General features: G+C 49.0%; 1 protein-coding gene across 5 annotated transcripts; it reads left to right on the top strand.

Moving 5' to 3' along the window:
- Position 1: 1 nt before the first annotated feature.
- Positions 2-24,091, top strand: VPS16 (VPS16 core subunit of CORVET and HOPS complexes). Of its 5 annotated transcripts, XM_078057026.1 has the most exons (26): positions 23-155; positions 5,099-5,180; positions 6,172-6,268; positions 15,328-15,416; positions 15,642-15,739; positions 15,822-15,950; positions 16,028-16,172; positions 16,311-16,426; positions 16,527-16,649; positions 16,780-16,835; positions 17,184-17,275; positions 17,385-17,477; positions 17,582-17,658; positions 18,125-18,256; positions 18,369-18,496; positions 18,633-18,668; positions 18,859-18,967; positions 19,138-19,272; positions 19,368-19,476; positions 19,589-19,686; positions 19,772-19,879; positions 20,199-20,276; positions 20,376-20,545; positions 20,626-20,722; positions 21,393-21,496; positions 21,612-24,091. In XM_078057026.1, exons 4-26 carry the CDS (start codon positions 15,347-15,349, stop codon positions 21,754-21,756), a joined length of 2,448 nt encoding a protein of 815 aa, XP_077913152.1. In that variant the 5' UTR covers positions 23-155; positions 5,099-5,180; positions 6,172-6,268; positions 15,328-15,346; the 3' UTR covers positions 21,757-24,091. The 5 variants fall into 5 exon arrangements, with proteins under 5 accessions (XP_077913150.1, XP_077913149.1, XP_077913151.1 ...); XM_078057025.1 differs by lacking the exon at positions 6,172-6,268 and having other exon boundaries at positions 22-155; XM_078057027.1 differs by lacking the exon at positions 5,099-5,180.
- The last annotated feature ends 842 nt before the right edge of the window (positions 24,092-24,933 follow it).

Here is a 24,933-nt window from a genome sequence, read left to right as displayed (position 1 = left end):
CCTCGCCACGTGACCCGGACGGGCGGAAGCGGAAGTGCCGGCCCGGAGCCCGTGCTAGGCGGGTGTCCCCTCGGCGCTGCCCAGCCGCCGCCTGCACCAGCCATGGACTGCTACACGGCGAATTGGAACCCGCTCGGGGATTCTGCCTTTTACCGGTGAGCCGCCCCGCCCTCCCGCCCACGGCCCGGCTTACCCCGCTCGCCCGCCGGCTTGAGTCTTCGGGCGGAGCCGGCGGCGCGCGCCCCCGTCACTGTGGGCGCTGGGGTCCGCCCCTCGCCGGCTCTCCCCCGGCGTCTACCACTTAACGCACAGCCGCCTAATGGCCAGGGGGCCGGGCCTTCCCCAGCTCCAGGAAGGAAACTGAGGCAATCACACCGCGGTCACACGAGTAGGGGCAGAGCCCAAAGCTGAAGCTCAGATATGTCAGCCTCCGAAAGGATGGTCAGATGCCACGTTGAGGGGACGGCCTGCGGGTGACAGCGAGTGTCCAGTCTCCTGCGGGGAAGTGCTGCCAAAGTCGGACTACAGGGGCGCTCCGCGGGAGGCGGGATCGCACGGCGGGTGGGGTAACAGCAAACTGGGAGAAGGGGGCGAATCCAGGGGCCCCGCGAGTGAGGACCCTCAGCTAGGGATAACCGTCTCACGGGAGTCGTAGAGTCCTAAACGATTGAAGTGAAGTGTAAACCGATCACATCATTACCCTGATAAGGATTTTTCAGTGGCGTCGCTTCTTTGTCGGGTAACATACAAACTCCTATTGGAAGTCAGCCTCTATTTATAGTCTCCAGCTCCGTCTGCCCCCCTCCTACCCAAGTCTTGCATTCTAGTTGCACAGAACTACAGGACCCCAGTACACCACGATGTTTCATGGCTTCCCATGTTTGCAACCAGCCTGCAGTTCCTTCTGTGGGTACTGCCCATTGCCCTCTATCTCACTGAAGAATTTTTGCTCATCTTTCAGGGCTTAGTTCAAGGGTTCTTTCTAAAATCTTCCCTGATCCATTTCCAGTAGAATCAGCTGACTTTCCTTTGGGCCTCATGGGCCCAGTGTTATGGTCTGTTATGAATAGCACAGTAGAGCAATATTTGCATAGGATTCTTCTGCTAAACTAAGTTCCTCGAGGGCCAAGACTATGTTTATCTATGTCCAATGCATCTTTAGAACAGTGCCTGTTATGTAGTACTTGCCCAATACAATTTTAAAAATACTTTATTGGTGTCGACTAAAGGTTATGAAGATACTGCATTGGGGTCGTATTTCAATACAAAGTACTCTTTTGTGTTAGTGAAACTATACCATTGTTATTCACATGTTAAAACTTTTCAGTGTAATTTTTGATACACAGAATGTCAGCTCTTTTTTTTTTTTTTAAGATTTTTTTAATTTATTCATTTGAGAGAGAGAGACACAGAGAGAGCACAAGCAGAGGGAGAGGCAGAGGGATAGTGAGAAGCAGACTCCACGCTGAACAGGGAGCCTGGACCTGGGGCTGGATCCCAGGACCCTGGAGATCATGGCCTGAGCCGAAGGCAGACGCTTAACCATCTGAGCCACCCAGGCGCCCCAGAATGTCAGCTCTTAACATTCCAAGAAGGACAAATGCTTTTGTGGCGATTTTTAGAGATCCGTTGCATTTGTTGTTTATTCATAATTCTTATCTCTTATAAATATGCATATGAAATATGCAGTATGAAAAAAATGCAGAAATTTAATTAAAAAGCAGTAAGGTCAGTAGGAAGTAACAACAATTTCAACTGTTTTTGTGGAGAAGGTATGCCATTTGACAAAAGTAGCCATGTAACTTAGTGTTTCATACATCATACACTTTTAAAAATGTGAACTTGTATTACTTTGGAAAATACATGTCGCCTACAAAAGTTTGTTAAACCAGAGAATGCTAAAGACGATTACCTCATTACCACAGAACTCCTGTTTTTCACATGCAGTCTTAGCTTTGTTGATACACCAGGGAAGTTTTAAATGAGTCTAAGTGTTGAGTGCATGCCATAGACATGACCTATCTGGCTAGCCATCTTACCTGTGCTGTGCTGCCAGAAAGAATAGAGGTCTAAGCCTTGCTGTGGAGGATGTATGATTTTTGATAATGGATGTTGAGCCGTTCTGTGTACTAGACACTATGTTAAGTATTTTATATGTATTAACTTGTTTGTCTCATGACCCCATGAGGTAGGTATCGTTATTAGCCCCATCTTACTAATAAGGAAACTGAGGCACAGAGAGGTTAGGTGGCCAGGTTACACAGCTGGTAAGTGGTGGAGCCAGGCTTTGAATCCAGTGTTCTTCTAGAACCTGTGTTAAAGCATAGGGTTTTTGGTGGTGGTTGTTGTTGTTGTTGTTGTTGTTGTTTTAACAGGAAAATACAGCATATTCTAGCTTCACCAGAGTGGGAATATTTTAAATGCAGCTATTTGGTTTTACTCATATTTGTGGATAGCTTTATGCCAGGACATGTTCCAATAAGTAAATGAATGATACAAGCATTGCATTTCGAGTCCTGTCTGCAGGACAGGATTCTTTTGTGTTGGAAGTAATGTTCTGGAAAGCTCACTGAATTTGGGAAGGGAAAGAGAGGGCATGGTTACTAGTTCTTATAGGGCTCCAGAATTTAAGCCATTTTTATCTTGAAAACCAAACTTGGATTAATCCTGTTTATTAATTTTGCCCAACCCTTTGCAGGGCTGAATGTGTATCAACCAATAAAGAGACATGGACCCTATCTGCTCTCATAGAGCTTATAGCCAGCAGGAGAGACAGTTGATAACCATTAATGACTCAGTATTTGTTTAATCATAATCACTGTAAAGGAGAGCTATAAGGTCCGAAGAGAGTATAATAGACTGGGAGATTAGAGGTAAAGAAGACTTAATGAAGGAAACAATAATGCCTCATCCAGGAGATGAGTAAACGTAGGTGCAGGGAGTGTGATGAAAAAGAGCATATACAAAGGTCCTGAGGCTGGAAAGACTAGGACACTCTCAATCATCTAAACAAAGAGAGCCAGTGTGGCTGGATTGCCAGGAGTGTATGTGTTTGTGTGTGTGTATGTGTGTGTAAATAAGTAAGTTCCTTTCGGAAGGAGCAAGCAATAGGCCAGGGAGAAGTTGATGATGGGGAACACTGGGGCAATAATGTTGGAAATAGAAGCAATGCGTCAGAAGAGTTTTAGGGAACAAAATCAAAGGAGATTGTCATGGGTTGCACTGGGTAGGAAAGAGGTAGAGCAAGGAATTGAGGATGACTGGATTTTTGGCTTAAGATGAGAAAGGAGAGTGAGTTTTGTAGGGAAAGGGTTAGCTTGGTTTTGGACACATTGCTTCAGGTACTTTAGTAGAAACATCCCTTATGGTAAGGGAAAGGAGACAAGATACATTATGTACTCCTGAAACTGTTCTTAGAAGAGAGATTTGACTATTTTAGTAAGGGTTTTTTTTGGGGGGGGACATATAAACACAAACATTTTTTTAAGATTTTATTTTTAAATAATCTCTACACCCAACATGGGGCTCAAACTTACACCCCCAAAAGCAAGAGTCACACGTTCTACTGACTGAGCCAGCCAGGTGTCCCTAAATCTGAACATTTAAAAAAAGTTGTGGTTGGGGCGTCTAGGTGGCTCAGTCAGTTGGGCATCCAACTCTTGATTTCGCCTCAGGTCATGATCTCAGGGTTGTGAGATCAAGCCCCGTGTCGGGCTCCCTGCTCAGTGGGGAGTCTGCTTGAGATTCTCTCTCTCCCTCTGCCCCTCCCCCCAGAAATAAAAAATAAATCTTTAAAAATGGTGGTTAAATATACATAACATAAAATTTACTACCTTAACCTTCTAAAGGACTATCCTTTAGTCCAGTAGTGTTAAGTATATTCATGTTGTGCAGTGAAATCTCCAGAACTTTTTCATCTTGCAAAATTGAAATTCTATAACCATTAAATAATAACTCCCCATGTTCCCCTTCCCCCAGCCACCATTCTGTTTTCTGTTTCTATGAATTTGACTATGGTAGAGAGTGGAAGCATACAGTATTTGCCTTTTTGCGACTGGTTTACTTCACTTAGCATACTGTCCTGTCCTCAAGACTTACCCATATTGTAGCCTATGTTAAAATTTCATTCCTTCTTAAGGCTGAATAATATTGTACATATATAACACATTTTATTTATGCAATATTCCATCAATGGATACTTGGGTTACTTCTATCTCATGGCTATTATGAATAATGCTGCTATGAACCTGGGTGTACAAATGTCCCTTCGAGACTATTTTCAGTTCTTTTGGATATATACCCTGAATAGAATTGCTGGATAACATGTAATTCTGTGTTTATTTATTTGAAGAACCATCAGACTCTTCCTTGGCAGCTACACCATTTTACATTCCACCAACAATGTACAGGAGTTCTTTAGTAGTATTTATTTTTATTTTTTAAAGACTTTATTTTTAAGTAATGTCTACACCAATGTGGGGCTCAAACTCACAACCCTAAGATCAAGAGTTGCACGCTCCACCAGCTGAGCCAGCCAGGCGCCCCGATAGTATTTATTTATTTATTTTTTAAAGATTTTATTTATTTATTTGACAGAGAGAGAGACAGCGAGAGCAGGAACACAAGCAGGGGGAGTGGGAGAGGGAGAAGGAGGCTTCCCGCTGAGCAGGGAGCCCGATGTGGGGCTCGATCCCAGGATCCTGGGACCACGACCTGAGCCGAAGGCAGACGTTTAATGACTGAGCCACCCAGGTGTCCCAATAGTATTTATTTTTGAGGCAAATTGGAGTCATAGGATTTCAGGGGTGATGTTGGGCTCTCTTGGACCTGAAGATTTTGGAATAGATTATTCCCCAAGGCTAGACCTGATGTGCCTCTCCCTCCCCAGTGGCCCCAGTAGTCCAGCCTGGGTCCTGGAGGCAAAGGCTGGAGATCACCTATTTTCACACAAGGGCTCTTCTCGCACTGTGGTAGAGCATACTTTTCCAGAAATTCAGCTGCACAGCCACAGGGATTTCTTCAGTGTTTCCTGGAGGGGGCTGGTACCGAGGCTACGAGAAGCTGCTAGGTTTAGTGATTTCCTTGTATTGGAATCCAGGGTCCGTTTACTGCTGCTGAGATTTCCACTTCCAGGACCTGGAAGTAGAAGAGAAAGATATGACTGGCCTTCCTGATCGAAGGTATGGCTGTCCTTACAAGAGTCCACACCCCTAGGCTCTTCTGAGAGGCCGCCCTCCCTGCTGCCCTTCACTCTGCCTCTCCATACCCCATGCCACCCTTTGAGCACAGCTTGAGTCACCCAGCTGTTCCTGGGAAGCTTTCTTTACCTCAAAGGCCTGGGGAGGTAGTCCGTGTTTTGTTGCTCTTGACTCCCTGACCCTTACTCCTATCCCCCTTGGAGGGGCTCTGCCTCCTTCCCAGCCGGGTCTGTGCTGCCAACCTCCTGAACCACATCCCTCACTGACTGTTTGACTGGACGGCCTCCTGCGCATCCCAGCTCTTGCCACTTTCCAGAGTGACTTACGTGGCCACCTGTCTTCATGGTTCCCTGAGCTCTACTCAAGTGATTTTCTCTACATCAGCCACCCTCCACCCTGCACCTGTGCTCTTCCAGAATTGCTTCGCCTCTGAAACATTCAATTCAGGCAGCCCCCTGTCTGACCATAAGCTCCTGTCCTCACTGATACTCTGATACCTCCTGATACACCTGTCCTTCAACCTCACTGGGATCCCCGTCCCTGGAACCCTTTGTTCTCTTTCTGTCTGCATGCAGAGCCCACTTCTATAAATGTGTCCCTCCCTGTCCAGTTTGGAGTACACTCACAGTCAGTCATTTCAGTTTCTTGCCTTTCCCCTGACAACCTTGTTCCTTTGTCCTTTGGTTGCACCTGCCTGGCACGGAGCCACCTCCCAGTGCACCAAGCACTCACCGTCTCTCCCAGTGCCTAGGCTGCTGCTCAGTGCTGCCAGGCAGGCCACACACAGCCAGGTTGGGACTACAGCAGATCGATGCCCACCAGCCTCAACTGGGTCCTCAGTCTTTTTATGGGGGGTCAGCCTACACTCATCACAAGGCATTGTGTAATCTTTTAAAAGATTACACAAAGAAACAATTGAAATAATTCGGAAATACTGAAAATCATAGTCTCCCTGGCCTCTCCTCCCCAACAGTTGACTTCACCTTGTATTTCTGAGAGAACTGGAAGTCATCGAGAGAACTGGAAGTCTGCATAGAAGGCCTAGACTTTCCACTACCAAATCTGACCCGGTGAGATGTGCCCCTGTCTCCCTGTCCTCCCAGAAACTATGTGCCATCCACCCACACCCTCCTTCAGCCACAGTGTTTCTCCAGCTGTTGTCCAGGACCCCTTGCATCAAGATCACCTGAGATGGTGGCTAGGTGAAGCTTCCATGGCCAGACATACTCCCTTATCTCTGGGATGGGTCCTAGAAATTTGATCTGTATCTCCCCATCCTAACAAAAAATAAACTCGCCCATTCCACAGGTCCCTCCTTCTCACCCCATTTTTCTCTACCCACTCCAGCCAAAGGTCCAAAGACCGCCATCTACATTTGCTTCTGTTTTCTCTCTTCCCACTGACCATTCACTCTGGTCTGACCACCTTGTTCTTAGTGACATTCTGTCACTTCAGTGGACAGATCTCAGGCCTCATCTGAGCTTCACTCCCTGGAACAGTGGATAAAGAGGAGTCCTCACTTCTTTCTTGGGAATTGAATTCAACCTTTTACTAGGAACATTTTCAGGTGTACAACAAAGTACATCATCATCACTTGGGCTTAAAAATTGTTGTGTTGCAATCTTTGCTTCAGCACTTTGGAAGTTAAAATATTTTATTAAGAAAAAGTTCAGGGGCACCTGGGTGGCTCAGTTGGTTAAGTGGCTGCCTTCAGCTCAGGTCATGGTCCTAGGGTCCTGGGATCGAGCCCCGCATTGGGCTCCCTGCTCAGCGAGAGTCTGCTTCTCCTCCCTCTGCCTGTCGCTCTACCTGCTTGTGCGCTCTCTCAAATAAATAAACAAAATCTTAAAAAAAAAAAAAGAAAAAGAAAAATTTCAAATATATGTAAACATAGTAAGAGTAATTTAGTGGACACCCATGTACTCCTCATCCAGCTGCAGTAAAGATCAACACTGTCATTTTCTTTTCATCTTTACCTTTCCCTCTTTTACACACTTTTTTGGGACTATTTAAAAGCTAACTCCAGACACATCTTTTTTTTTTTTTTTTCAGACACATCTTTTCAATCAAATACTTTTTCTGGTGTATTTTATTTTTTTAAAAGATTTTATTTGGGGGCGCCTGGGTGGCTCAGTCGTTAAGCGTCTGCCTTCAGCTCAGGTCATGTTCCCCAGGGTCCTGGGATCGAGCCCCGCATCGGGCTCCCTGCTCAGCGGGGAGCCTGCTTCTCCCTCTCCCACTCCCCCTGCTTGTGTTCCCTCCATCGCTGTGTCTCTCTCTGTCAAATAAATAAATAAAATCTTAAAAAAACAAAAAAGAGGGGCGCCTGGGTGGCTCAGTTGGTTAAGCGACTGCCTTCAGCTCAGGTCATGATCCTGGAGTCCCAGGATCGAGTCCCGCATCAGGCTCCCTGCTCAGCAGGGAGTCTGCTTCTCCCTCTGATCCTCCTCCCTCTCATGCTCTCTATCTCTCATTCTTTCTCTCTCAAATAAATAAATAAAATCTTTAAAAAAAAAAAGATTTTATTTGGGAGGGAGGGAGAGCCGCTTTTGGGGGGGTAGGGGGCAGAAGGGGAGGGAGAGAGACAAGCAGACTCTGCACTGAGCGTGACTCGGGGCTGATCCCAAGACCCTGAGATCATGACCTGAGTTGAAACCAAGAGTCTGATGCTCAACTGAGCCACCCAGGCGCCCCTTTCTGTTGTATTTTAAAGTAAATGGCAGGGGTGCCTGACTGGCTCATTTGATAGAGCATGCAACTCTTGATCTTAGGGTTATAAGTTAGAGCCCCACGTTGGGTGTGGAGATTATTTAAAAATAAAATCTTAAAAAAAAATTACAGACACAACGTCAATGTGTATTACTTTTAAAAAATGACATTTTTTTCCTATAAAAATGCAGTCTTTCCTATAAATCTTCAATACTCTTTTACACCTAACAAAGTTAACATTTAAAATCGTCTAACAACCGGGGCGCCTGGGTGGCTCAGTCGTTAAGCGTCTGCCTTCGGCTCAGGTCATGATCCCAGGGTTCTGGGATCGAGCCCCGCGTCGGGCTCCCTGCTCCGCGGGAAGCCTGCTTCTCCCTCTCCCACTCCCCCTGCTTGTGTTCCCTCTCTCTCGCTGTGTCTCTCTCTGTCAAAAAATTAATAAAATCTTTAAAAAAATAAATAAATAAATAAATAAAAAAATAAAATAAAATCGTCTAACAACCAGTCCTTAATACTTCTCCAGTTGTCTTCAAAGTGTCTTTTTATAACCAGTTTGTTCAAATCAAGACCCAAACTAGAATTCCTCGTTTGTTTACCTCTCTTAATTAAGTCTTTTGTAAACTTGAACATTACTATCCCCACTCCTGCCCTTACCTTTTGTTTTCATGACATTGACTTGTTTAAGAGATGAATAACTTTCTTGATTTGTCCCATTGCTTCCCTGTGGTGCCTTTGAACTTTATTCTCTATCATAGCCTGTATTTCCTGAAACTGTATATTAGATCTAGAGGCTTGAATAGATTTCAGGGTGAACATTTTTGGCAGAAACGTTTCATAGGTGATGCTGTGGTATTTATGCGGCATCACATCTGGAAGGATCTTACATCGGATTGCCCACTTTGAGCGAAGTTGCGATTGACCAGTGGGTTTGGATGCTGATGGCTACATCCTCCCTTGTAAAGTCCTATGTAATCAACTTGCAGGCTTGTCCCTCCAGAAATGGTGCCATATTGGGACCAGATATTAGTCTCTGCTGTTGGCATATTAGCCACTCAGCAGTAGTGTTAACCAGGTCAGCCTTGGGGAGGGAGGCTCCCAAGACATCTACCCCAAGTGAGGTTATCACAGGGTTTTCAAGCAGCTGAAGGCTAGTCTCCTTGGACATGGGAAGGCAAGCTACTTGCACTGTTTTTAAGTTTCAGGATCCAAATTCTTGTCCTGATCAATGCTGTTAACTTTCACTTGAAAAATGGTGTGTTGGTGAATTCAACTGTTATAATTTAACAGCCCACGCAATTAAATTTTGTGTTCAGTTTTTAGCAGTAGCAGCTTTGTGGCTGTAAGGACTAAGAGATTCTTTTAGGGCTATCATGGAAGCTTTCTGCTTCTCAGAGCCATGACTTGAGCTGAAAGTTAATGGATCCAAGCTTGTCGTTTTCTCTTTGTAAATGTTCAAGTGCACTCAAAATGATCTAGCCCATGGTCAGGCACAGAAGTCACTCCTAAGGTACATGTTTGACTTGATATTTCATCACAGCAAACTGCAGGCTTGATTAATTGTGATGCTGCTGCATGAAATAGGTGACTAGCATTTGTTTCCCATGACCGGGAGCTCAGTACTGCACTCAGGCCCAAGCACACAACCAAACCAATCCCCAAATCTCATCTTTAGGGGGCTGTCTTCTGGACCACTCCCTGCCCCAAGTTTATATCAGTTTGGATCCAATCAGGAGACTTAAACTGAGAAAGTTTGATAAACATAATTATGAAACTGTGATAAAAGAGTAACTGTAAGATATAAGAAAATTTTGTATGATAACCTAGGGCTGAGGGAGAGCACCTGAGGAAAGACACACTTGGAAGGGAAGCCCCTCCCCACGCTGGGGTTCAGATCCTGATGGCGAAGATAAAATTGCAGGTCACTGGAAAGCAGAGTTCGCTGGTTTGCCTGGGCCAGAGCTGGTCCCCAGTTGCCGGGCAAGCAAGAAACAATGCTCTGGGGTTCAGAGGTAGGGGGACACAGGTGAGCTGCAGCTGGTGGCCAAGCGTGTGGGCATGCGATGGAATGGGGCTGCTGGTGCAGCCCGGAGCACGTGGTGTCTGTACGCTGAGCCACAAGCAGTAATTGGGTGCACAGGTATGCAGAGGGGGGTGGTCCGTGGAGGCAGGGGAGCCAGGGGACGGGCATCTTGGCAGCCGAGGAAGTAGAGCCTGGTGTGGGCAGGAGGCTAGGAGTGTGGTGTCTCTCCAGGGAGCTGTGGGAAGGTGATCACCATTCCAGGCGAACCTTTGAGGTTGCTGCTGCATAACTGAGAGATGTCCTCATACCCTGGCTGCTGGCCGGCTCTGCCCCGACTGGGAGCAGTCGGAGAGCTCTTTCCTCCAGCAGCGTCCCTCCAGGCGCCCTCTACTGAGAAAGGTTAAGATCACACTCACGGTGAAGGAGAAAGGCGTAAAGAAATGCTGTTTGTTATCACAGTATTGGAGAGTGAATTTGGAGCTGAGTGGCAATAAATTGATAACTGGCATACTAGGTCCGTGTGAACATCTATTTTCCCGTCAGATCCTCATGCAACAGTTTTAGTAACAAAATGTCAAAAAATGTGTATGTGTTATCAAAAATTCAAATAATGCAAAAGCCTAAAAATAAGCAGTCCTCCATCATCCCTCCATTCACCACCCTCCGCACAGGTAACCACTGTCTCTAGCTCAGTGCAGCTTCATGTCTCTGAGCGTTTTTTTCTGTCTTTACACACAGACATGTAGTTACACGTAAATATGCTTGTCAAAAATATGTGCTTAGTTTTTGTATAAAATAAATGGGTTCATATAGTTCCTATTGAGCTGCAGCTTTTTTTTTTTTTTTTTTTTTTAACTTAACAGGACATCTAGAGATCATTTCATGTCAGTACACGGACTCACTTTATCAGTGGCCACATAATAGTCCCCAGAATGGGCATCCCATAGTTTATTTAACCAGCCCCATATTTAAGGAGGTTTTTCCAGGATTTGGGAGAGAACTATTTTAAATAGTGCTGCAATAAATTCATACCTTTGTGTACTTGTGCAAGTAGTTTTAGAAGTTAGACTCTTAGAAGGACGTTGCTAAGTCAGAGGGTCTGCACATTTAAAAGTTGGATAGATAGCACTTCATTTTCTTCCATAAGGGCTGAACCAATATATACACCCACCTAATATGTGTGAAAGTGCTCATTTTTCCACATCTTCAACAATATTGGATGCTCTTATCCCCTTATTTTTTTGTCAGATAGCCAAAACATAAAAAAATCATTTAAATTCATATTTACATAGTCGTTAGGTATGTCTTCATATTCTTTGACTATTTTTCCATTGTGTTGTTTCCATTGGTGTAAAAAGGAGCTCTTTACATGGTCTCCATATTAACCCTTTGTTAGAAATGTTACAAATATCTTCTCATGTAGGTCACTTGACATGTATTCATTTTTATATTTTTATTTTTTTAAAGATTTTATTTATTTATCTGTCAGAGAGAGAGCACGCACACACAAGCAGGGGGAGCAGCAGGCAGAGGAAGAAGCAGGCTCCCTGCCTGCAGGGAACCCGGTGCGGGACTCGATCCCAGGACCCTGAGATCATGACCTGAGCCGAAGGCAGGCGCTTCACCTTCGCCAACTGAGCCACCCAGGCACTCTTGTTTAGTTTCTAAATATTTTCACATAAGATAGTATGATTGTAGCCCTTGGCCATTTTTCTTTTGGTTTTATTTTCATTTTTAAAAATTACTTAGAGCCAGAGCACCTGGGTGTCTCAGTCCATTGAGCATCTGCCTTCAGCTCAAGTCATGATGCCAGGGTCCTGGGATCAAGCCCCGAGGTGGGCTCCCTGTTCAACAGGGAGTCTGCTTCTCCTTCTCCCTCTGCCCCTCCTCCCCGCTTGTGTGCTCTCTCTCTTAAATGAATAAATAAAATCTCCTTTAAAAAATTTCTTAGAGCCTTTTGTATTTTTAAGAAAAGTACCTGTTTTTCACGTGTCATATTTTTTCCCTTTTCATTATTTGTTTTCCTAGTTTGTTTTCCATGGATTTTTTTAATGTGTAAAAGTTTTTTAATGTTAATCATTTTAATAAATAACCAGTAATGTGATTTAAAAACTCAAAGTCTCATTCTGTCCCTGTCCTTATTCAACTGATTCCACCCCCTCACCTACCAGTCACCAGTTACTAGATTCTTAGAAATCTTTCCAGAATTTCTTGTTTTTCAAATAGAAGCAAATACAAAACATACATATTGTTTTTACTCCTTTTTATATAGAAGTGTACAGAAGCCCTTTTTATTTAGACTCGTTCTTTTTCTGTGATTTCTGGGTTATATATCATGCTTAGAAATTGTTTCTGTTTTGAGAGTGTAAAAATAGCCAAGATTTGTTCTTATATGGCTTGATTTTTTTTTTTTTAAGATTTTATTTATTTATTTATTTGACAGAGAGAGACACAGCGAGAGAGGGAACACAAGCAAGGGGAGTGTGAAAGGGGAAGCAGGCTTCCCACTGAGCAGGGAGCCCGATGTGGGGCTCAATCCCAGGACCCTGGGATCATGACCTGAGCCGAAGGCAGATGCTTAACAACTGAGCCACCCAGGTGCCCCGGCTTGATTTTTTTTTTTTTAACATTTAAATCTTGAATTCCATCTGGAAAATATTTTATTGTAGAGATTAAGTAATGAAATAGTGTTTATTGCAATTCTTCCCATATGGCCCATTGTCTCATTTCAAGTATCCATTTGCAGCAATCTGAAATGCCATCTTTATTACATGCTCAATTCTCAGTTCTGTTTCTGGCCTCTTCCATCAATCTATTTGCTTATTCCTGTGCCAGAACAACAGTTTTAATTAACTTTAGTTTTATATTGTGTATTTGATATCTGACATATATCTGTTCTCTTATTTTCAAAATATTTTAAAATATTTTTCAGCATTTTCTGTTTAAAATGATTTTTTCTTTTCTGCAAGTGAGATTTAGAATCTGTATGTGCTGGGACGCCTGGGTAGCTCAGTCAGTTAAGCATCTGACTCTTGATCTCAGCTCAGTTCTCCATCTCAGGGTCATGATTTCAAGCCCTGCATTGGGCCTGTGCCGGGTGTGGAGCCTATTTAAAAAAAAAAGAAAAAAGAATCAGTTTGTGCTTCCCCCACCCCCAAAGATTGGGAGTGGGGTTTTTTTGTGTGTTTTTTTTTTAAAGATTTTATTTATTTATTTATTTGACAGAGAGAGAGACAGTGAGAGAGGGAACACAAACAGGGGGAGTGGGAGAGGGAGAAGCAGGCTTCCCGCTGAGCAGGAAGCCCGATGCGGGGCTCGATCCCAGGACCCTGGGATCATGACCTGAGCCGAAGGCAGACCCTTAACGACTGAGCCACCCAGGTGCCCCTGGGAGTGGTTTTTATTGGAGTTCTCATGCATTCATAGATCAGTTTGGAATGTTTCTCCAGGTTTTCTATATCTTTGAGTAAACTTTGATTTGATTTGATTTTTTTAAACTTTTTTTCTTTCTTTTTTTTTAAAGATTTTATTTATTTATTTTTGAGAGAGAGAGAGAGAACGAGCACAAGTACAAGCAGGGGGAGGGATAGAGGGAGAAGTAGACTCCCAGCTGAGCAGGGAGCCTGATGAGGGACTCAATCCCAGGACCCTGAGATCATGACCTGAGCCACCTAGATGTCCCTCTTTCAAGTTTTTTTTTTTTTTTTAAAGATTTTATTTATTTATTTGAGAGAGAGAGAATGAGAGAGAGAGAACACATGAGAGGGGATAGGGTCAGAGGACGAAGCAGACTCCCTGCCGAGCAGGGAGCCCGATGCGGGACTCGATCCAGGGACTCCGGGATCATGACCTGAGCCGAAGGCAGTCGCTTAACCAACTGAGCCACCCAGGCGCCCCCCCTCTTCCAAGTTTTTATTTAAATTCCAGTTCATTATCATACAGTGTAATGTTAGTTTCAGGTGTAGAATTTAATGATTCGTCACTACAGAAAACACCTGGTGCCCATCTCAGCAGTGCCCTCCTTAATTCCCATCACCTATTTAACCAACCCCCCCCAGCCCCACCCCCCGCCTACTCCCCTCCCGTCTCCCTCAGTTTGTTGTCTATAGTTAAGAGTCTTTCCTGGTTCACCTCTCTTTCCCCCCACCCCATGGTTGTATTTTGTAAAAACTTTTGTTAGGTTTATTCTTGTTTTTATTTTTTTATTTATTTGTATATATATATAATATTATCTTGTTTTTATTATTTTATTATCTTCTTATTTTATTGCTATCATGATTAGGGTCTTTTAAAGTCATATTCTAATTGATTCTTGCTATGATATATAAAATTTATCAGTATAGAAAATATGTAGGTTTTTGTTGATCGCTCTCCTGAGCTCTTTTGTTCATTATTCCATAGCCTGCTTTGGATTTTCTAAGTAGACAATCACATTATTTGTGAATAGCAGCAAACTCACTCCTCCGAAATATAAACCTCTTTTTATTTTTTTTCTTAAATTATTTTGCTAGAACCCCAAGAAGAATGTCAAATAGAAGATAATGGTAGGCATCTTTCTGATTCTTATCAGGAAGGCTCCCGAAATGATACTGGAGGAAACACTCCCCTTAAATACTGCTTTCTCTTGGCTTCCTGGGATAAGGCCCACTCCTTTTCCGTCCCCTTGTCCCCACCTCCAGCCTTCAAATGATGGCATGCCTCAGGCCTCCTACTCCGTCTTCATGCCACGCACACTCTTGGCGACCCACACCCATCTCAGATTGCAGTCATCTCGTGCCAGCTTGTGATTTCTGTTACTCCCATAAGCTGAGCATTCAGAGATTGACATCTCTATTCCAGGACTCTGTCCCCCTGGCTCTGGAGTCACCGAAGAGCTCCTCTGGGGTTTCTTTCAAGTACTGCTAACTAACTCAGTGCCTCTAAAATGGAGATCATTATCGGCAAGCGTTGAGGGGGACCCCTGGCTGGACAACCTGCTTTGGTGTTAAAAACCAGAAATAGAAGAAAGGCTGCCTGCCCTGAGAGACCCCCCTTAGAGGGTCTGATTTCCTGCTAATGCAGGCCCAAGCCAGCCACCGCACCCTAGTCCTACCTTAGTTTATGCCCTGGATATTGACCAAGTAGCCTGTCTCTTGTGCCAGGAGCTCCTGCCATCCTCGGACACTTGCCCAACGAACCACGTCCTGCCCTGCCAACAGCCTCTGCTCTATCACCTGCTGTCCCTAAGCATGCATGTGGTCAGTTGCCCGAGCTGTTTCTAGTCATGGCCCTCTCCCACCTGTGGGGGGCCTTGCCTGCCCTGTGAAGGACAAATGGAGGCTTTAGGGGTTCCTCTGGGCTCAATCCATCTGGACGCAGGGTCATGAGGAGGCTAATTTCTGCTTGCCTCTGTGTGGGCAGGAAATATGAGCTGTACAGCATGGACTGGGACCTGAAGGAGGAACTCAGGGACTGCCTGGTAGCCGCTGCACCCTATGGGGGCCCCATTGGTATGTCACCCCTCTGCCACTGCATGTTCTGGGACAATGGGGTGAACTTGAGGTGCATGATGCCTGGGGTCCTTGCTGTCAGGTGGTTCTTGCTAACGTGGCCACCCCTCTTCCCCCCCATTTCTCACCCCCTGCTGAGATGCTTTAAATTTTGGTTCTCCTGAAGCTTGCTTCATATGGGGTGGGCCTGGGGAACTGGACAGAAAATCTCTTCTTCAACTACAGCACTGTTGAGGAACCCATGGCGGAAGGAGAAAGCGGCCAGCGTACGGCCAGTGCTTGAGATCTACTCTGCCTCTGGTCTGCCTCTGGCCAGTCTGCTGGTGAGCACCCCTGATCCCCCCCGGGGGCTAGGCTGGGTCTGTGTCCCAAGGACAGCCTCAGGAACCTCCGTCTCCTCTGCAGTGGAAGAGTGGGCCCGTGGTGTCCCTAGGCTGGTCAGCTGAGGAGGAGCTGCTCTGCGTGCAGGAAGATGGTGTAGTGCTGGTCTACGGGCTTCATGGCGACTTCCGGAGACACTTCAGCATGGGCAATGTAGGGGCTGCAGGGGACTGGGGAAAGGGATGGAGTCTGGGACTCTGGCTTCCTCAACTCATGGCCCCTCTCCCCAGGAGGTGCTCCAGAACCGGGTTCTAGACGCCCGGATCTTCCATACTGAGTTTGGTTCGGGGGTGGCCATCCTCACTGGGGCCCACCGCTTTACGCTCAGCGCCAATGTGGGTGATCTCAAACTTCGCCGGATGCCGGAGGTGCCGGGTGAGCCCTGATATCCCTGAGACAGACATTCAGCGCCCACAGACGTGCCTCCAGACCCGGGGGGTGGGGGGGCCCGGCAAGAGAGGCAGAAGCTGTGGGCTCTGGTCGTCCTGAAGTTGTCCCCTTCCCCTGCCGCAGGTCTGCAGAGCGCACCCTCGTGCTGGACCACACTGTGCCAGGACCGAGTTGCACACATTCTTCTGGCCGTGGGGCCTGATCTTTACCTCCTTGACCATGCAGCCTGCTCGGCAGTGGTGAGGGCCCTGAGTGGGAGTGAAATGGAAGGAAGGGAGTGAGGGAGGCAGTGGGGGAAACTCCGAGAAAACATCTGGTGTCCTCCCTGGCCTGGCCCAGACGCCCCCTGGCCTGGCCCCCGGAGTGAGCAGTTTCCTGCAGATGGCAGTCTCCTTCACCTACCGACATCTGGCACTCTTCACAGACACGGGCTACATCTGGATGGGGACGGCATCACTCAAGGTGTGATCCTGGGACAACGTGGGGGCACCCTACCTTGTCCAGGAAAGATCTGTTAGCAGTAGGGGAAGGGCTTTTTAACCAGACTGGTGACTACCAGGACAGGGCCATGATGTTCCCTGCACCCTTTCAGGAGAAGCTGTGTGAGTTCAACTGCAACATCCGGGCCCCCCCCAAGCAGATGGTCTGGTGAGGATGGGGGTCTTATGTTGGGGGTGGGCGCAGCCTTGTTTCCTGGGACACCTTGATTCATCTTGTCTAATGGCCAAGCCAGGTGGAGCTTGCATTTTATTATCTCTGCCAGTGCATATTTGAGGGAAACCCCTGCCCCCTTGTGGGCCCCAGATGCCCCTGGGAGCTGACAGCACAGGGGGAGAGGGGAGCAGATGTTGGTCAGAGGAACGGGATAAGGGACAGCACACATGTTCAGGGCTGTCCCAAGGCAAAGCAATGTAAACAGTGATGTGGGAAGGTAGGAGACGTGTCTGTAGGCCCAGGGTCCTGTATGTGTCCCAGATTGTGTGATGCTGCCCACAGGTGCAGCCGTCCTCGGAGCAAAGAGAGGGCTGTCGTGGTGGCCTGGGAGAGGCGGCTAATGGTGGTGGGTGACGCACCTGAGAGCATCCAGTATCCTTGGAGGGCTGCCTGCGGAGGAGTGGGAGGGGAAAGGAGGAGAGGGAGGGTCACCTGCCCCGCCCCATTTCCGGGTATTCTTGGGAACCTTGACCAAGCTCGGGTTTGTGCTGGATGAAGATTCCTACCTGGTGCCTGAGCTGGATGGGGTCCGCATCTTCTCTTGTAGCACCCACGAGTTCCTGCATGAGGTTCCAGGTGAGGCCCTCACAGGGTACCATGGGACCCAGGGCAGGATCAGGGCATTGAGGCAGTGCTGAGGATTCCCTGCCCTCCCAACACTCACCAACACTCTCTCCTAGTGGCCAGCGAGGAGATCTTCAAAATTGCCTCGATGGCCCCTGGAGCACTGTTGTTGGAGGCCCAGAAAGAGTACGAGGTAAAGCCCTAGGCTTCTCCCTGGATCCCAGGATGGTCTTCTCCTTCCCCTTCCTAATTGGCTCAGCCCCATGCCCCTGGCTGGGCAAGGTAGACTCAGCCAGGTGCCACTTGTCAAGGGAGGAGTCCAGGCAGGACACTGGGCTGGGGAGAGCCAGCTCAGGTAGACTGAAGTGACATGGTGTCCTCCCTGTGGTGATGGGGAGGTGCAGGGAACCCCTACTATGCCCAGCCCAGGCACCAGTCCGGGCTACCATCAAGGCTCCTTGCCAGCAATTGTGGCGGATATGGCGGGGGATGTATGGGTACCTCGGGTGGACTGTGGGCTAAGGGAGTTTGGGCTTTGGCCTCTGCAGCCCCTCTATACCAGCCCATTTGAACCACAGCCCAGAGGGGTGGGGGGACCAGACATGGGGGTGTTCTCTATCATATCACCCCATTCCTGGCACCCTTCCCCCACCCCCTAGAAAGAGAGCCAGAAGGCAGATGAGTACCTACGGGAGATCCAGGAGCTGGGGCAGCTGACCCAGGCCGTGCAGCAGTGCATCGAGGCTGCGGGACATGAGCATCGGCCAGACATGCAGAAGAGTCTGCTCAGGGTTGGCCTGGCCAGCGGGGCTGGGTGGTGGGGTGCTGGGCGGGGCGGGTGCCCTAGAAGGAGGGGTGGGGCGACCGGTAAGATCTCCTCTGTCGCCCTCTGGCTCTTCTCAGGCGGCCTCCTTTGGAAAGTGTTTCCTCGACAGATTTCCACCTGACAGCTTCGTGCGCATGTGTCAGGACCTGCGTGTGCTGAATGCCATTCGGGACTACCACATCGGGATCCCCCTCACTTATAGCCAGTATCCTCAAACGAGCTGCGAGGATGTTTACGGTCAGTGGCGGTGGGGGAAGGGGAAGGGGCTGAAGACGCTGCCTGCAAGTCCTTGGCAAATAGGGCTCATACCCCAGCTGAATCCTTAACCAGGTAAAATGCAGATACAAGCAGCTCACCATCCAGGTGCTGCTGGACAGGTACAGCAAGCCCCAGGGTTGTGGGAGGAGGGCTCTATGTGGGCAGGTGGTACGGCCCCTGCTGGCTTCTTGTGGTCACTGCTCACCCATTTCTTTGGGAGCTGGGAGGCCTGAGTTACAGGCTGGGGCCACTCTGCCCTCTCTTTCTATCCCACCTCACCCCCATATGTTTTATCCCCTTGCCTGCCAGGCTGGTGTTGAGGAGGCTTTACCCCCTGGCGATCCAGATCTGTGAGTACCTGCGCCTTCCTGAAGTGCAGGGCGTCAGCAGGATCCTGGCCCACTGGGCCTGCTACAAGGTGAGGACGTAGGGTGGGCTTCAAAGTCATTTAGAGGATTCCAGGCCCCCATGGGATGTGGGAAATACGAAGTGTAGAGCTGAAGGGGGAAGTCCTGATCCAGGGCCAGTGTGGGCAGGGGGGTGAAGGGTGAGATCCAGGTGTGTGTGACAATCCCCCTCTATCTGCAGGTGCAACAGAAGGATGTGTCCGACGAGGATGTTGCTCGGGCCATTAACCAGAAGCTGGGGGACACGCCAGGCGTCTCTTACTCTGACATTGCTGCGCGGGCCTATGGCTGTGGCCGCACGGAGCTGGCCATCAAGGTGTGGGCGCCCAGCCCTCCCCAGATGCTCTGACACTGGTATTTGAGGCCCCCAGTCCAGCTCCTTCTCTCTGTGCCTTTCTCCCCACCCCACAGCTGCTGGAGTATGAGCCACGCTCTGGGGAGCAGGTCCCCCTTCTCCTAAAGATGAAGAGAAGCAAACTGGCACTGAGCAAGGCCATCGAGAGTGGAGACACTGATCTGGGTGAGCAGGGTTTGAGAGAGGGCAAGGCTGGGACCCCTGGGCTGAATAGATGCAGGAATGGGCCATCTGATCTGGGTGAGCAGGGTCCCCACACCACCTTATCGTTCCTTAGTGTTCACAGTGTTGCTGCACCTGAAGAATGAGCTAAACCGAGGAGACTTTTTCATGACTCTTCGGAACCAGCCCATGGCCCTGAGTTTGTACCGACAGGTGTGTGCCCTGGGCAGGGGTGGGGCTGGAATCTCCTGAGCCCCTGAGCTGGCCTTGCTGACTGACTGCCTGTCCATGGCCCCAGTTCTGTAAGCACCAGGAGCTAGAGACACTGAAGGACCTTTACAATCAGGATGACAACCACCAGGAGCTGGGCAGCTTCCACATCCGAGCCAGCTATGCTGCAGAGGAGGTCTGAGGTCCACAGAGTGGGTGGGGCCTGTGGGCTGGGCTGCTGGTGGGGCTCCTCCAGGCATCTGGGCCTCCTATCTGGTACACACCCCAACTGGTCCTCACTGTTTCGGGACAGTCTGAGAAGATATGAAGCCAGGATGGTGGTCGGTCCCGGGGGAGCTCACCTCCCGACTAGGGACACTGGGCTGGTGCCCCCAGTGGCTAAAGCTGGCCCTGGCGACCCTGGGCGCAGGGACCGGGGAAAGAAGTGTAGCCCGAGTAGGGAAGACTGATGTCCTTGGTGCTGTGAGCTCAGGCTTCCCTGCTTGTCCCTGTAGCGTATCGAGGGGCGAGTCGCGGCTCTGCAGACGGCAGCTGACGCCTTCTACAAGGCCAAGAATGAATTCGCAGCCAAGGTTTGCCTTACTCTTTTCTGAGAACCTCCTCTGCTCCGGTCTTGCCTCCTTGTCCCTGTTGGCCCCGTCTGGCCCCATCTGGCTTCATCTCTGCCCCAGGCCACGGAGGATCAAATGCGGCTCCTGCGGCTGCAGCGGCGCCTGGAAGATGAGCTGGGGGGCCACTTCGTGGACCTGTCTCTGCACGACACGGTCACCACCCTCGTCCTCGGCGGCCACAGCAAGCGCGCAGAGCAGCTGGCACGTGACTTCCGCATTCCGGACAAGAGGTAGGTGAGGCTCCGGCCGCGGGTAGGTCCTGGGACCGCCCTCCGGCCCCGCAACACCTGCGAGCCCAGCTTCCCTGCAGGCTCTGGTGGCTGAAGCTGACCGCCCTGGCGGATCTGGAAGACTGGGAGGAGCTAGAGAAGTTTTCTAAGAGCAAGAAATCGCCCATTGGCTACCTGGTGAGGCAGGGGCCCTGCGTCGACCCCACGCCCAGGGGTGTAGTCCTGGGGAGGGGACCAGGCCCAGAGACAGGCAGATGGCCCATTCCTGCATCTATTCAGCCCTCCCACATAGTTAGCACACTCGTGGGCTAGGTTTGTGGGCAAGTGGGCCCGAGTTAGCCCACAGATGTTGGCCAGAGAAGGAATGAGCTGCTGTCCTCAAGGAGGCCCACTGTGGGCACCGTGTGCCGAAGGGAAAGTCTCATGGGAGTAGGGGGTGGAGGGGCACTGGGGGGGCATGTTCGGGAGGCAATGGACGAGACCAAGGGGGATTGTTTTCTGTGGCAGGTGGTTCAGTGGTGTGGTGGGTAGGTGGGATAAGGGCAGCCGTGAGAGAAAACACAGGCCCTGAGAAGGCAAGGGACTCCTATTGCGAGAGGGTAGCCTCAGATGGTGGAGTGGCCGCATGGACAAGCCTCTAACAGATCTGTGGTATAGGTGGTTCCTGCCCTGAGACTGCTGAGATCACAACTGTTGTATGTGTGTCAGGGCGGGGGTGGGGCGAGATTATGCACACTGAAGGGCGTATGAAATACACAGGGACCATGCGTCCGTGGGGCTTTTGCTCATAAGAGAGAGGACAGGAAGGCGCTGCCTTATCTTCTCCTTCTCCCCAACTTCTCCTAAGCCCTTTGTTGAGATCTGCATGAAACAACACAACAAATATGAGGCCAAGAAGTATGCCTCCCGCGTGGGTCCTGAGCAGAAGGTCAAGGCCTTGCTTCTCGTTGGGTGCGTCGGCTGAGAGCCCTGTGGGTGCTGGATGGCTGAGCCAGGGGGCTGATGAGGGGCACGGTCTGTGCCCTTGGGCAGCCTGACACCTTCTCCCCTCCTCCTCAAACCACAGGGATGTGGCTCAGGCCGCAGATGTGGCCATTGAGCACCGGAACGAAGCAGAGCTGACTCTTGTGTTGTCCCACTGCACTGGAACTGCAGACGCGGCCACGGCCGACAAGATTCAGCGGGCTAGGGCACAAGCCCAGAAGAAGTGAAGGGCTCACCCTGTACGTCACCCTGCGCTCTAGGCTCGGCAGAAGCGTCACTGCTTATCCAGCTTCTTTAGAGCTGAGCTAAACCTAGGAGCTGGGGTGGGGTGGGAGCCGGGGGTCTGATTGTAAATAAAGTTGGGACATTTTAGAGCACTTGTCTCATGCAGTCCAGCCTAAGCGAAAGCATGCTGGAGCAGAACCATCCAGACACTTCAGCAAAACTCTGTGTGTTTGATTGTGTTGGGGCTGGAGGGGGAGCTCCTCAGCGATATTTACAAGAGACCTGCCCCTCTCCACAGTTACCGAAGAAAGTCCTGTAACTAAGCTCCCAGCCCCTAGGAAGATTACGGGGAGCTGTGCAGAACTCCAGCAGCAGCCCATCAAGAGCCAATCTGAAAAGCATTATACACGTACACACAAGAACCATGCTAAACACTTCACCATTGCTATTTTGTTTATTCCACAAGACAACCCTGTGAGATGGGTAACATCGCCCCATGTTACAGAAGAGGAGATTGAGGACTGAGGAGGTGTGGTAACAGGGAGTATATGGCAAAACTGGGATTTGAAACCCGATGGCGCTTGTGGGGGTCTCAGAGCTTCTCCTCAGCTATTGTGACAGAAGAGGGATGACTGAAATCGGGCCCTCTGAGTGGAGGAGCCTGAGGCAAGACCCCCATTCGCACTACAGTAAGGGTTGGAGGGCCGATGAGAGTGTGGCCGGCGTGTTAGAGGGTTAGAGAAAGAGCCTTCACGAACCACGCCCACCTAACAGTGGTGAGCAACTCCTACGTAGTCTCGGGGCTGAAGAGAAAAGGAGGACGGAACATCTCAATTCTGCCAAGGAAGAACTACAAACGAGCGACCCCTGGCTCTACCTGACCCCGAACAGAGGCTCCATCCCCATCAGCAGCAGTGCTTTCTTGGCCCTGCAGATGTCCATCTCTGGCCTTCAGCATACACTCCGGTTACGTGAGCTTCATGGCCCATGCCCCCACCCAACACTGAGGGCATTTCCTTTTCCTCTTTTTGCGCCTTTCGTCTAGAAGGAGGACAAAGGAGGAAACCAAAGCCCAGAGGGAGGGCAGGCCTCCCTGGAGCTTCTGGTTTTCCCCTCTTAATGCCTTTACAGTTGACTTGAAATGAGTGCCTGAAAAGAGTGGGAGACTAGGGGCCTGGTAAGCTGTTTCTTTTTCTTCTTCCTCCACCTGATTTGTAACTTTGAATAGCTTCCAAGGGGATATACATCACATTGTAAAACAGCCATTTATTATGCTCACCTCTTACTGCGTGGGTCAAGAATCTGGACAGGATAAAATGGTGGCTTGTGTCTGCTCCACAATAATTGGGACATCAGCTAGAAGACTCAAAGGTGGGGGGATGACTTGATAGCTGGGGGCTGAAATCATCGGAAGGATTGGCAACTCACAAGTCTGGCAGCTGAAGCTGGTTGTTGACTGGAACCTTAGCTGGGGTTGTTGGCCAGGGCACCTACAACCCAGCAGAGCTCACAACATGGCGGCCAGGTTCCAAGGGCAGCATCCCAAGAGAGCTGCGCAGAACTGTACTGCCTTCCCCAACCTAGCTTTGGGAGTCGCACAGGGCCACTCAATACCTGCCACATTCTGTTGGTCAGGGCAGTCCCACCCCATTTCAAGTGGAGATCGACTCCATCTCTTGGTAGGGGAGAGGCGAGGCTCTGGAAGAGTGTATAGAACTGGCAATGTGGCCAGTTTTTGGAATCACAGGCACAGCCCATCAGCCTTCTATCTCAGAAATCAGCAGAGTGGTCCAACAAGAGAGTTGTCTGAAAATTAAAGGCAGTGTACTTTTTTGTAAAGTTAAACCCTGATTTTCCCCCCAACATTTTATCACGAAAACTTTCAGACAGACAGCTAAGTTGAAAGAATTTTACAGTGAACACCTGTATACCCACCACCTAGATTCTGCCATTAGTATTTTACTATATTACTTTATCACACGTCTCTCCATCCCTCTATTCATCTTACTTATCCACCTTATTTTTGATGACTTCAAACTAAGTTGCAGTCTTTAATACACTTCCCTCTAAATACTTCAGAATTTCAGTGACTAGAGGCTAGGATAAGGACTGGGGGACCTTTCTTCTAGTTTAGAATATCATCAATAGCAGCCCTGGAGTGAGAGTCAGTCAAAGGCCTTCTCAAGATAAGGGGGCTCCAATCTCTTAGGTACAGAGCTCTAGCAAATTACCCTTGGAAGTAGAACAGTGGCCTGGAAAGACACTTGGCTCTCATTTACTCCAATTTTCTATCTTATTGCCTTGCTTTATTTTCATTACAGCATTTAGGAAATTTTCTTTTCACTTGTTTGTTTATTGTCTGTCTCCCGTCCAGAATGTAAATTCCTGAGAGCAGAGACCTTTTCTGTCTTATTCCCTGCTGTGTCCAGCACATGGTTTGTACTCAATATTTGTTGAGCGAATGATTCATTGTTCCATTTACTAGATGGAGAAAGAGTCCCAGAGAGGGGAAGTGATTTACCTAATGAAACAAGAGTCCTTTACCCCCATCCTCCAGCTCTTCTTCAGTCCAGTCCTTTTCTCATAAACCCTGTGACTCCTTGGGGCACCTGTGGCATGGCTCACAAATGCCTACCTTTAGGTATATGCTCCAGTGAGCTGGACTTAAAGCAGGACTGGGAGCAGGGCTTCAGCCTCCCACACGGGTGGGCCTGAGTATAGAAAGCCTGCCTCCCCACCGCCTTGGTCCTCCTCTCTTATTCTGTCCTCTTCAAAGACAGCCCTTTGCCCTGTGGTGATGGGGCAAAAGTGTGGAAACCCTGGGCATCAGGTGAGGTGGGGAGGCTGGGCAGCTCTCCACACGTGGGCAGATGAGGATGGGACTCTGTTCTCTCCCACTGGAAACGGTCTGCGTGGTTACCAAGCTGAACTCCTTCCCAGAGTCTCCAGGATGGGGTACCCAAGACCCTGCCTCTCCTAGGTCTGAGGTTCTCTCACCCCTACACACATCACAAATGCTCTGACCACATTGCTGCTGTCTCATGAAGAGAAGGAACTGCATTTCCTGAGAATGGGTTACTTGCCAAGCTGTACATGCTTTTAATTCTCAGTCCAGAGGCTGGGAGGTTCCAGGAAGAGTAGCAGAGGGAGATTCAGGTCACCCAGCCAATGGCAGGGCT

Source organism: Halichoerus grypus, chromosome 10, assembly GCF_964656455.1.
Source record: "Halichoerus grypus chromosome 10, mHalGry1.hap1.1, whole genome shotgun sequence".
In the NCBI taxonomy this organism is placed as follows: domain Eukaryota; kingdom Metazoa; phylum Chordata; class Mammalia; order Carnivora; family Phocidae; genus Halichoerus; species Halichoerus grypus.
This window is presented reverse-complemented; position numbering and strand designations above follow the sequence as displayed.

Excerpts from the sequence above, each read along its gene's own strand:
- VPS16 (XM_078057023.1), top strand. The coding sequence starts at position 103 with ATGGACTGCTACACGGCGAATTGGAACCCGCTCGGGGATTCTGCCTTT. Across the intron at positions 16,836-17,183 it reads CCCCCCAAGCAGATGGTCTG|GTGCAGCCGTCCTCGGAGCA; the intron begins GTGAGGATGGGG and ends TGCTGCCCACAG. Across the intron at positions 20,723-21,392 it reads AATCGCCCATTGGCTACCTG|CCCTTTGTTGAGATCTGCAT; the intron begins GTGAGGCAGGGG and ends ACTTCTCCTAAG.